Raw genomic sequence first — 13,751 nt, 5'->3', positions numbered from 1 at the left:
AATGTTGGCGCCATTTTAAGTGGTGGGATATACCCAATACATCATGCAAGCCTTGCTTCAATAGAAAGAAAGACTAAAATATAACACAGTGGACAGGTACTGTAGATAGCACGGCATGATGTGTTATCCATACCATATCTTTACACCAGATCAATCTTTAAAATTCTTTTACTGAAAACCCATAGTGGCATTTGTTTCATCCCCTTTATTAGGAAGCAGATCAAGAGGGAACTTGTGGTTCAGAAGGACTCGTGACAGGGCATATTACATATCACTATTTTCTATAACGAGACAGAGGAATACTAATCCAAGTGCTGGTTGATACTGTCTCTTAAATGGATGGCTACATCATTTTTTACAGAAATTTAGTGATGCACAATGTTTGTCTTTTTTGGGTGAATTTATGCCTTGTCTGGTTACCATTATTTCCCAGGTTTTGTCTCAAGGGGCCCATGAGAGACAAGGGCACTGTTTCATTTCACACATGTGTCTGAAAGCAAAGCAATCCAAGATCTTATAATAGCATGTCTTAGTCTTATAATCTTATAATAACAGTGGTAATCAGTATTTGAAATTTTAGATAAAACTCAGGAAAATAAGATGCTTAGTGTATATTGCAATTTTGTACATAAGCTCAAATATTTGCTCTGTTCCTTAGGACATAACGATGAAAACTTTCTTAAAATAAAATACTTTGCACTTGTTTGCAAGTATCAGCAGTTATGAATATTTGGCCTATACCACCTTAGTCTCTTGTCAAATCTCTAATTATTCCTTTATTTTACACCATTTCTCTCTACTTAAAATCATTAGAAGAGAATAATTGATATTGAATTTTCTGTAAATCATTATAAGCTATTTTCTATAAGATATTGTATGTAAATTATATAAAATTTAAGGAACTCTGTCCTTGTTTAGGTACTGGCCAGCATCTCTCTTAGACATGGTCATCTTCTTAGTGACCATGACTGATATTGGGCCACAGAGGTCAAACACACTTTCTTCTTTTTGGTTCTTAGTTACTATTTTTATTTTATTTAAGTGTGCTTGCTTTTGATTTTTCTTCATCTCAGTTTTGGTAACAACAACAACAACAACAACTGGTCTAAATGAAGTCAGAATAGAGCCATTAGAATGATGAAGTGTAGAGCAGGAGAATGAGGGAGGAGGAGGAAAGATGCAGGGCAAGTTAATCAAAGCCTACACACCTGAGTTCTGTAGCTCCTGGCGGCTGAATTGGTAGAGAAGGTCATACTTGCCCCCAAGGGAGCCTGAGGTGAAATAGTGGGTCCCAAAGTCATCAAATATCCGGCTGTACAAAGCAAAGTTGTATTCTAAAGGCAGGTGGATGAGGGCTTTTAGGAAGACGTCTGAAAGCTGCAGGTCTGTCGTTTTCATTGTGAAGTTTAAGACTTTTATCACTTTATGGATCCTAACAAAGCTCGAATCCTACATAAAAAGGGCAAAGAGCATAAGAAAAAAAATAATGAAATGGAGACAAGATAATGGAAACTTGAGGAGCGATTCTTTAAATGTCACCAACTTCTCATTAGCCCCACTCCTACCACAGGATGAAAATAATTCAACTCTATTCCATGTTCTCACACACACACACTACATTCTTCATGCTGCACTCCGGTATCTTTCCCCTTCGATGTTCAAAGTACTAAACAGATGGGATTATCTTAACCATGTACAATATGTGTCTCTGGCATGCATTCTCTAGCAAGGAAGAGACCAGTGATGAGAAACACTGGTCTTTCTGCCTGTCAATGCATTGCCGTACCACCAGTGAGTTTTTCTTTGCAATGCCTTAAGGCAAGTAAACAAAAGAATCCGTAAAGATTCAGCTGAAGTGTTAAGGTGATATCCACTAACCGCAAAGACGCATTAAATTTGGTAAACTTTAGTTGTCTGCCACCAGATTAAGGCAATGTGCACCAGGTGACATTTCATACTCTTGAAGCCAAAGAGCACCACATTCTCCTTCACTAAGAAATGAAATTAAACAAATTCTTTATATTTTTTCACACATATGCAGAAGTGTGAAGTTTTTTTCTTTAATTCTTGGCTTTTCTTTGCAAACACATGTACTCATTTTTTTCACTTCTTATTGTGTAGGTTAATTCGAGGTCAGACAGTTGATACTGTGTTGTGATCTCATTCCTTTGCATTCTCCCACTTAACTAGTGGCATTTATGAGCATATTCAGGTATGCTGTGTTTATGAATTACGTGTTTTAATCTATTCTCCTGGTTCTAAAGAATGTGTTATACAAGCAACGGTTACAGAATAACTACCATGTTTTAGCAAAAGGGTTTTTATTGTAACTGTTAATTATAAAACAACCATTTTCCTGAATGCTATAATTACAAAATCAAAAAGCTGCTAATGCAAAAACCAAAAACATTGCAAAGTTAAACAGGAGCTATCATTTATTCTCTTCTCCCACTCCACTCTCTTGACTTCCTATGTTCTTGACTTCAATTTAAATTTATTCATTTGTGTCAGGTGCTCTTGTTAGAGAAGTGAACAAGGCAGAGAAAGTTTGTTCCTTTGTGGAGTTATGTTTCTTTGGATGCCTATGAATTCTATTTCTGAACTTTAACACTTGAATTTTGTCAGACAGCCCTCAAACTTGAAGCATCTCTGTGCTTTTTATTAAGAAACACGCATCTTTTTTTTTGCGTTTTTTTTTCTTTTTTTTCTTTTTTTTTCTTTTTTATTAACTTGAGTATTTCTTATATACATTTTGAGTGTTATTCCCTTTCCCGGTTTCCGGGCAAACATCCCCCTCCCCCCTCCCCTTCCTTATGGGTGTTCCCCTCCCAACCCTCCCCCCATTGCCGCCCTCCCCCCATAGACTAGTTCACTGGGGGTTCAGTCTTAGCAGGACCCAGGGCTTCCCCTTCCACTGGTGCTCTTACTAGGATATTCATTGCTACCTATGGGGTCAGAGTCCAGGGGAAACACGCATCTTTAATGTAATACTTTGGAAGTTCAATATTTATAGTTTTCCTTACAGACTAAATCATTGGAAACATACAACACACAATGTTGATAGCTCAACGTACCAGAAGCACAGACATGATACATTACTACTGTACAATGGTTGGAACTGGCAATTTCAGACCAAGAAGTTACATTACACAAGTGTATTGAACAATATTAGCACATTTCATCAATTTGTGAGATCTTGCTGTGCTTGAATTGCTTTATGGTATTTTATGGTTTCAGCTTTGTAACATAAGGGAGGTAACCACCAAGCTTCACATGATTATTATTTTGCTCTGAAGAGATTCTCTGCCCAATGAATGTTTATTCAGGTCTGAGACTGACGAAAGAAAACAACACATATTAGACTAAGCCTGCATCAATTCACAAGTCTTTGTTATGTTTTAGTATTTGCAGACTAAGAAAGGTTGCAGTAGCATTTCCTCCATAGATGGACCAGAATGAAGGATCCTTTATTCAGATGGCCTCAGGATGAAGGATCCTCTATTCAGATGGCCTCAGGATGAAGGATCCTCTCTTCAGATGGCCTCAGGATGAAGGATCCTCTCTTCAGATGGCCTCAGGATGAAGGATCCTCTCTTCAGATGGCCTCAGGATGAAGGATCCTCTCTTCAGATGGCCTCAGGATGAAGGATCCTCTCTTCAGATGGCCTCAGGATGAAGGATCCTCTCTTCAGATGGCCTCAGGATGAAGGATCCTCTCTTCAGATGGCCTCAGGATGAAGGATCCTCTCTTCAGATGGCCTCAGGATGAAGGATCCTCTCTTCAGATGGCCTCAGGATGAAGGATCCTCTCTTCAGATGGCCTCAGGATGAAGGATCCTCTCTTCAGATGGCCTCAGGATGAAGGATCCTCTCTTCAGATGGCCTCAGGATGAAGGATCCTCTCTTCAGATGGCCTCAGGATGAAGGATCCTCTCTTCAGATGGCCTCAGGATGAAGGATCCTCTCTTCAGATGGCCTCAGGATGAAGGATCCTCTCTTCAGATGGCCTCAGGATGAAGGATCCTCTCTTCAGATGGCCTCAGGATGAAGGATCCTCTCTTCAGATGGCCTCAGGATGAAGGATCCTCTCTTCAGATGGCCTCAGGATGAAGGATCCTCTCTTCAGATGGCCTCAGGATGAAGGATCCTCTCTTCAGATGGCCTCAGGATGAAGGATCCTCTATTCAGATGGCCTCAGGATGAAGGATCCTCTCTTCAGATGGCCTCAGGATGAAGGATCCTCTCTTCAGATGGCCTCAGGATGAAGGATCCTCTCTTCAGATGGCCTCAGGATGAAGGATCCTCTCTTCAGATGGCCTCAGGATGAAGGATCCTCTATTCAGATGGCCTCAGGATGAAGGATCCTCTATTCAGATGGCCTCAGGATGAAGGATCCTCTATTCAGATGGCCTCAGGATGAAGGATCCTCTCTTCAGATGGCCTCAGGATGAAGGATCCTCTATTCAGATGGCCTCAGGATGAAGGATCCTCTCTTCAGATGGCCTCAGGATGAAGGATCCTCTCTTCAGATGGCCTCAGGATGAAGGATCCTCTACTCAGATGGCCTCAGGATGAAGGATCCTCTCTTCAGATGGCCTCAGGATGAAGGATCCTCTCTTCAGATGGCCTCAGGATGAAGGATCCTCTCTTCAGATGGCCTCAGGATGAAGGATCCTCTCTTCAGATGGCCTCAGGATGAAGGATCCTCTCTTCAGATGGCCTCAGGATGAAGGATCCTCTCTTCAGATGGCCTCAGGATGAAGGATCCTCTCTTCAGATGGCCTCAGGATGAAGGATCCTCTCTTCAGATGGCCTCAGGATGAAGGATCCTCTCTTCAGATGGCCTCAGGATGAAGGATCCTCTCTTCAGATGGCCTCAGGATGAAGGATCCTCTCTTCAGATGGCCTCAGGATGAAGGATCCTCTCTTCAGATGGCCTCAGGATGAAGGATCCTCTCTTCAGATGGCCTCAGGATGAAGGATCCTCTATTCAGATGGCCTCAGGATGAAGGATCCTCTATTCAGATGGCCTCAGGATGAAGGATCCTCTATTCAGATGGCCTCAGGATGAAGGATCCTCTATTCAGATGGCCTCAGGATGAAGGATCCTCTATTCAGATGGCCTCAGGATGAAGGATCCTCTATTCAGATGGCCTCAGGATGAAGGATCCTCTATTCAGATGGCCTCAGGATGAAGGATCCTCTATTCAGATGGCCTCAGGATGAAGGATCCTCTATTCAGATGGCCTCAGGATGAAGGATCCTCTCTTCAGATGGCCTCAGGATGAAGGATCCTCTCTTCAGATGGCCTCAGGATGAAGGATCCTCTCTTCAGATGGCCTCAGGATGAAGGATCCTCTATTCAGATGGCCTCAGGATGAAGGATCCTCTCTTCAGATGGCCTCAGGATGAAGGATCCTCTATTCAGATGGCCTCAGGATGAAGGATCCTCTATTCAGATGGCCTCAGGATGAAGGATCCTCTATTCAGATGGCCTCAGGATGAAGGATCCTCTATTCAGATGGCCTCAGGATGAAGGATCCTCTCTTCAGATGGCCTCAGGATGAAGGATCCTCTATTCAGATGGCCTCAGGATGAAGGATCCTCTCTTCAGATGGCCTCAGGATGAAGGATCCTCTATTCAGATGGCCTCAGGATGAAGGATCCTCTATTCAGATGGCCTCAGGATGAAGGATCCTCTATTCAGATGGCCTCAGGATGAAGGATCCTCTATTCAGATGGCCTCAGGATGAAGGATCCTCTCTTCAGATGGCCTCTCTATTTTACTTCCATCTACATACCGTCTTGAGCCATATAAGGGTGCCAATTCTGAGGCGGAATGATTGAAAAGTAGCAATTTCAAATCTTTTAATTTGCAAATAGCCCCAAATGTTTTGTCTTGGGGAAGGGCTATTAAGATAAAAACTAGCACTCTATCCACAGAAAAAGGTTCTCATGTGTGCTCTCTAGTATGTTTAAAACGTTTATATAGAACACTGTGCAATCTGTCTCAAAGTTAGGTCACTATCTGCAGGCCACCTACATGTTTTCAGCATCTTCATCATCTTCCCTCTCTACACTATGATTTTAGACAATTGTGTATAGACATGGATGCTTTATCGAGGTGAGCTACGGATTTGATCAAAGACCAGATCCTAAGACAGTCTGAATTAGTAGATTGAAAGAGGGGAGTGTCTATGTCTATACAAAGTCTGAAATAGATTGCATAAAAAGACAAAGCTATTCTTTGTCATTTGTAAGAAAATGGTTAGTTAAGGCAAGTCTGATGACCTGAGGCTGATCCCTGAGACTCACATAATAGAAAGAGAATAAACTCTAACAAGTGATGCTTTGACCTCCACAGACATATTATAGGGTGTGTACCTGTATGCACATGAAATGCCACACACATGGACACATGGACACACATACAGTGAATGAATATATAATTTTTAAAACGTTTCTTTAAACATGACAGGAAAAGTCTCCACAATATCATTATCTAAACAAGACCTCCCAATAAACATGCCACAATGAAGGGGGTAAATTTCACCCCTAGATGAAGATGTACAGGTAATCAATGGCTGCTGAAGAAGTAAGAATCAATTTTCTTCAGGGACAAATCAGCCAATAGATTATACAATCTCAAGGTGCCAGCTCTAAACACATGTACATGTGAGCAACACAAAATGATCTCAGTAAGTTAAATATGTGTGTGTGTATAACAATAATAAAGAAAAGGTATTGAATTTGGGAAAGAGTGGAGGGGCAAGGAAGGAGTTATAGAGACAGAAGGAAAGGCAGAAATGATATAAATACAACGCTCATATTTGAAAGTCTCAAAAGACTTTTTAAAAATGAAGAAAATACACTAATATCACAAGCAGTCTAAAAAATATCCCCATCATTGGCAACATCATAATGAAACCTTTTACTCTGTATAATTTCCAAATGCTTAAAAAGATAGCCCTTTTTGGGGCCAGGGGAATGGATCAGTTAAGAGACTTGACTAGTCTTCTAAAGGACCTGAATTTGGTCCTAGCACCCACATCCAAGCAGCTCACAATTGTTTTTAATTCCAGTTTGAGGGGACCTCACACACTCTTCTGGGTCTGTGGGTACCCACACACATGTGGCATATACTTATTCATGCATATACATATAAACAAACATAAAAATGAGCCTTAAAACTTATTGAAAACAACCCATATTGACCACCACCAGGACAGAAAATTGAAAGTAAAACAAGAACACCTGTATGCAGCACCTCTTTAATACTAAACTGAGAACTAAGAAAACAGTCTATTTAAGCATCTCTTAGAAATCCCACTGATACAGAAATGTTCAGCTTCTTGTTGCTTAGTTGCTTTGCTAGGTGTTAATTTTGAAGGAAGAATGAATCATCAACTATTTTACTTACCTTCTTGTGGGAGGCTTCAATGGCGTTTTTGAAGCCTGAGTTACGTTGGAAATTTTCACTTTTCTTTGAGGAATAAAAAATTGGTACGTAGAAAGAGTCTTTCTTCTCACCAGACAATGAACGGTCTTCATTTTTATTTTTTCCAATAGTGGCTAAATCCTTGTAGAAATCTGTTTTCAAGTCATCTTCTATAGTTTGTACCTGAGCAGGAAAGTATATATGAAATAAGACAGAACTTGGAGAACACACAGCAGAGCTACTTGCTGTCACCTCACACAATGATCACTCATCCACTCAGCAGTCAACAAGTAGCCATTACCCATCTCATGTCACTGGAGAGCAAGAGAGTCTATTAATCCTTATACCCAGACTATTAAAAGTTTGGTTATGGAGAAAATACAGTGTGGTGGATGCAGTACTCATGGGAAAACAGATCAGTGTAGATGCAGAGAGACTATATTTTGAGCCTCCCTACTAAGGAAAGGACACAGAACCAGAGACTAGAAAGATGATAAGCAGCGAGGGCTAACTTTAATATGTTATGTGTATGAGCATTTGGTTTGTGGGTATATCTGCACACTGCTTGTGTGCCTGATGCCTGCAGAAACTAGTCATGAGCTATCATCTGGCACTGGGAACTAAATTTACTTCTCTACAAGAGCAGCTAGAGCCCTTAACGACATCTCTTCAGCCTCCAAAGTGCCTACTTTTTCATCTCTAAGTATACAAACTAAAACATTTCTTTATGGTATCACCCATGATGAGGTCAATTTTTAATACCACTTATGACTTTAGTGTGTTGTGAGATTTGATTTCAATTATATTTCAGTGATCTACGACTGAGACAAAGGAGAAAGGTTCTGTGTGACCATAGCTGGACTCTCTTTTCTTATGATCTATTGGCTATGCCTCTGAGATGCAGGACACTTTTGAAATCCACTGAAGCAAAAAGTGAAAGTGGGTCATGTCTCAGGAACTTAAGCTCCTGCTACAGTCACAACTGTAAGGACAACAGTTGGTTAAAATCACTTAAAATGGATGAGGACTACCTTGCAATAGAAAAAAAAATATTTTAAACACTCAGTAAAAACAACTGAGAGACAAATCACATGTTGCATTAAACAACTTTCAAAATTAGACTACGAAAGAAGGAAACCTAATGCTCTTGCAAAAGGTGACTGCTCAGTGATGGTGACAAAACCAGCCTCTCAGTGTTGCTTTCAGATACCACAGAATGCGATGGTTAGCATCTAAAATGCTTACATAATGAACCTCTCAGTCGCTTACAAAATGAAAAGGCCACGCCATTAAAGAATATATGTATATAAAAATAGCTGTGTAGATTTATTCACAGGTTCTTAAAAAAAAAAAAAAAAGCCCAGAGACCCAACCGCCTGGTCAGGTGGGCACTCCTGAGGCTGCAGAGCGGAAGAGACCACCAACACTGCTCACCCCTGCCCACATCCCTGGCCCAAGAGGAAACTGTATAAGGCCTCTGGGCTCCCGTGGGGGAGCGGCAGGACCCCTGCCAGAGACACCGCCGGACCCTGAAGGAAACAGACTGGATAAACAGTTCTCTGCACCCAAATCCCGTGGGAGGGAGAGCTAAACCTTCAGAGAGGCAGACAAGCCTGGGAAACCAGAAGAGACTGCTCCCTGCACACACATCTCGGACGCCAGAGGAAAAAGCCAAAGACCATCTGGAACCCTGGTGCACTGAAGCTCCCGGAAGGGGCGGCACAGGTCTTCCTGGTTGCTGCTGCTGCAGAGAGCCCCTGGGCAGCACCCCACGAGCAAACCTGAGCCTCGGGACCACAGGTAAGACCAAATTTTCTGCTGCAAGAAAGCTGCCTGGTGAACTCAAGACACAGGCCCACAGGAACAGCAGAAGACCTGTAGAGAGGAAAAACTACACGCCCGAAAGCAGAACACTGTGTCCCCATAACTGACTGAAAGAGAGGAAAACAGGTCTACAGCACTCCTGACACACAGGCTTATAGGACAGTCTAGCCACTGTCAGAAATAGCAGAACAAAGTAACACTAGAGATAATCTGATGGCGAGAGGCAAGCGCAGGAACCCAAGCAACAGAAACCAAGACTACATGCCATCATCGGAGCCCAATTCTCCCACCAAAACAAACATGGAATATCCAAACACACCAGAAAAGCAAGATTTAGTTTCAAAATCATATTTGATCATGATGCTGGAGGACTTCAAGAAAGACATGAACACACTTAGGGAAGCACAGGAAAACATTAATAAACAAGTAAAAGCCTACAGAGAGGAATCGCAAAAATCCCTGAAAGAATTCCAGGAAAACACAATCAAACAGTTGAAGGAATTAAAAATGGAAATAGAAGCAATCAAGAAAGAACACATGGAAACAACCCTGGATATAGAAAACCAAAAGAAGAGACAAGGAGCTGTAGATACAAGCTTCACCAACAGAATACAAGAGATGGAAGAGAGAATCTCAGGAGCAGAAGATTCCATAGAAATCATTGACTCAACTGTCAAAGATAATGTAAAGCGGAAAAAGCTACTGGTCCAAAACATACAGGAAATCCAGGACTCAATGAGAAGATCAAACCTAAGGATAATAGGTATAGAAGAGAGTGAAGACTCCCAGCTCAAAGGACCAGTAAATATCTTCAACAAAATCATAGAAGAAAACTTCCCTAACCTAAAAAAAGAGATACCCATAGACATACAAGAAGCCTACAGAACTCCAAATAGATTGGACCAGAAAAGAAACACCTCCCGTCACATAATTGTCAAAACACCAAACGCACAAAATAAAGAAAGAATATTAAAAGCAGTAAGGGAAAAAGGTCAAGTAACATATAAAGGGAGACCTATCAGAATCACACCAGACTTCTCGCCAGAAACTATGAAGGCCAGAAGATCCTGGACTGATGTCATACAGACCCTAAGAGAACACAAATGCCAGCCCAGGTTACTGTATCCAGCAAAACTCTCAATTAACATTGATGGAGAAACCAAGATATTCCATGACAAAACCAAATTTACACAATATCTTTCCACAAGTCCAGCACTACAAAGGATAATAAAGGGTAAAGCCCAACATAAGGAGGCAAGCTATACCCTAGAAGAAGCAAGAAACTAATCGTCTTGGCAACAAAACAAAGAGAATGAAAGCACACAAACATAACCGCACATCCAAATATGAATATAACGGGAAGCAATAATCACTATTCCTTAATATCTCTCAATATCAATGGCCTCAACTCCCCAATAAAAAGACATAGATTAACAAACTGGATACGCAACCAGGACCCTGCATTCTGCTGCCTACAGGAAACACACCTCAGAGACAAAGACAGACACTACCTCAGAGTGAAAGGCTGGAAAACAACTTTCCAAGCAAATGGTCAGAAGAAGCAAGCTGGAGTAGCCATTCTAATATCAAATAAAATCAATTTCCAACTAAAAGTCATCAAAAAAGATAAGGAAGGACACTTCATATTCATCAAAGGAAAAATCCACCAAGATGAACTCTCAATCCTAAATATCTATGCCCCAAATACAAGGGCACCTACATACGTAAAAGAAACCTTACTAAAGCTCAAAACACACATTTCACCTCACACAATAATAGTGGGAGATTTCAACACCCCACTCTCATCAATGGACAGATCATGGAAACAGAAATTAAGCAGTGATGTCGACAGACTAAGAGAAGTCATGAGCCAAATGGACTTAACGGATATTTATAGAACATTCTATCCTAAAGCAAAAGGATATACCTTCTTCTCAGCTCCTCATGGTACTTTCTCCAAAATTGACCATATAATTGGTCAAAAAACGGGCCTCAACAGGTACAGAAAGATAGAAATAATCCCATGCGTGCTATCGGACCACCACGGCCTAAAACTGGTCTTCAATAACAATAAGGGAAGAATGCCCACATATACGTGGAAATTGAACAATGCTCTACTCAATGATAACCTGGTCAAGGAAGAAATAAAGAAAGAAATTAAAAACTTTTTAGAATTTAATGAAAATGAAGATACAACATACTCAAACTTATGGGACACAATGAAAGCTGTGCTAAGAGGAAAACTCATAGCGCTGAGTGCCTGCAGAAAGAAACAGGAAAGAGCATATGTCAGCAGCTTGACAGCACACCTAAAAGCTCTAGAACAAAAAGAAGCAAATACACCCAGGAGGAGTAGAAGGCAGGAAATAATCAAACTCAGAGCTGAAATCAACCAAGTAGAAACAAAAAGGACCATAGAAAGAATCAACAGAACCAAAAGTTGGTTCTTTGAGAAAATCAACAAGATAGATAAACCCTTAGCCAGACTAACGAGAGGACACAGAGAGTGTGTCCAAATTAACAAAATCAGAAATGAAAAGGGAGACATAACTACAGATTCGGAGGAAATTCAAAAAATCATCAGATCTTACTATAAAAACCTATATTCAACAAAATTTGAAAATCTTCAGGAAATAGACAATTTCCTAGACAGATACCAGGTATCGAAGTTAAATCAGGAACAGATAAACCAGTTAAACAACCCCATAACTCCTAAGGAAATAGAAGCAGTCATTAAAGGTCTCCCAACCAAAAAGAGCCCAGGTCCAGACGGGTTTAGTGCAGAATTCTATCAAACCTTCATAGAAGACCTCATACCAATATTATCCAAACTATTCCACAAAATTGAAACAGATGGAGCCCTATCAAATTTCTTCTACGAAGCCACAATTACTCTTATACCTAAACCACACAAAGACACAACAAAGAAAGAGAACTTCAGACCAATTTCCCTTATGAATATCGACGCAAAAATACTCAATAAAATTCTGGCAAACCGAATTCAAGAGCACATCAAAACAATCATCCACCATGATCAAGTAGGCTTCATCCCAGGCATGCAGGGATGGTTTAATATACGGAAAACCATCAACGTGATCCATTATATAAACAAACTGAAAGAACAGAACCACATGATCATTTAATTAGATGCTGAGAAAGCATTTGACAAAATTCAACACCCCTTCATGATAAAAGTCCTGGAAAGAATAGGAATTCAAGGCCCATACCTAAACATAGTAAAAGCCATATACAGCAAACCAGTTGCTAACATTAAACTAAATGGAGAGAAACTTGAAGCAATCCCACTAAAATCAGGGACTAGACAAGGCTGCCCACTCTCTCCCTACTTATTCAATATATTTCTTGAAGTTCTAGCCAGAGCAATCAGAAAACAAAAGGAGATCAAGGGGATACAGATCGGAAAAGAAGAGGTCAAAATATCACTATTTGCAGATGACATGATAGTATATTTAAGTGATCCCAAAAGTTCCACCAGAGAACTACTAAAGCTGATAAACAACTTCAGCAAAGTGGCTGGGTATAAAATTAACTCAAATAAATCAGTTGCCTTCCTCTATACAAAAGAGAAACAAGCCGAGAAAGAAATTAGGAAACGACACCCTTCATAATAGACCCAAATAATATAAAGTACCTCGGTGTGACTTTAACCAAGCAAGTAAAAGATCTGTACAATAAGAACTTCAAGACACTGAGGAAAGAAATTGAAGAAGACCTCAGAAGATGGAAAGATCTCCCATGCTCATGGATTGGCAGGATTAATATAGTAAAAATGGCCATTTTACCAAAAGCAATCTACAGATTCAATGCAATCCTCATCAAAATACCAATCCAATTCTTCAAAGAGTTAGACAGAACAATTTGCAAATTCATCTGGAATAACAAAAAACCCAGGATAGCTAAAGCTATCCTCAACAATAAAAGGACTTCAGGGGGAATCACTATCCCTGAACTCAAGCAGTATTACAGAGCAATAGTGATAAAAACTGCATGGTATTGGTACAGAGACAGACAAATAGACCAATGGAATAGAATTGAAGACCCAGAAATGAACCCACACACCTATGGTCACTTGATTTTTGACAAAGGAGCCAAAACCATCCAATGGAAAAAAGATAGTATTTTCAGCAAATGGTGCTGGTTCAACTAGAGGTCAACATGTAGAAGAATGCAGACCGATCCATGCTTATCACCCTGTACAAAGCTTAAGTCCAAGTGGATCAAGGACATCCACATCAAACCAGACACACTCAAACTAATAGAAGAAAAACTAGGGAAGCATCTGGAACACATGGGCACTGGAAAAAATTTCCTGAACAGAACACCAATGGCTTATGCTCTAAGATCAAGAATCGACAAATGGGATCTCATAAAACTGCAAAGCTTCTGTAAGGCAAAGGACACTGTGGTTAGGACAAAATGGCAACCAACAGATTGGGAAAAGATCTTTACCAATCCTACAACAGATAGA

General features: G+C 40.5%; 1 protein-coding gene across 2 annotated transcripts in view; it reads right to left on the bottom strand.

The window, feature by feature from the left end:
• The window catches only part of C6 (complement C6), a 76,842-nt gene that overhangs the window by 35,239 nt on the left and 27,852 nt on the right, over nt 1-13,751 (bottom strand). For both annotated transcript variants that reach the window (NM_001439858.1, NM_176074.5), the window contains 2 exon segments: nt 1,209-1,449; nt 7,421-7,621. In NM_001439858.1, coding sequence (NP_001426787.1) covers nt 1,209-1,449; nt 7,421-7,621 — 442 coding nt within the window.

Source organism: Rattus norvegicus, chromosome 2 (genome assembly GCF_021556685.1).
Source record: "Rattus norvegicus strain SHRSP/BbbUtx chromosome 2, alternate assembly SHRSP_T2T, whole genome shotgun sequence".
Classification (NCBI taxonomy): Eukaryota; Metazoa; Chordata; class Mammalia; order Rodentia; family Muridae; genus Rattus; species Rattus norvegicus.
Note: the sequence above shows the minus strand (reverse complement) of the source record. Positions and strands in the feature narration are given on the sequence as shown.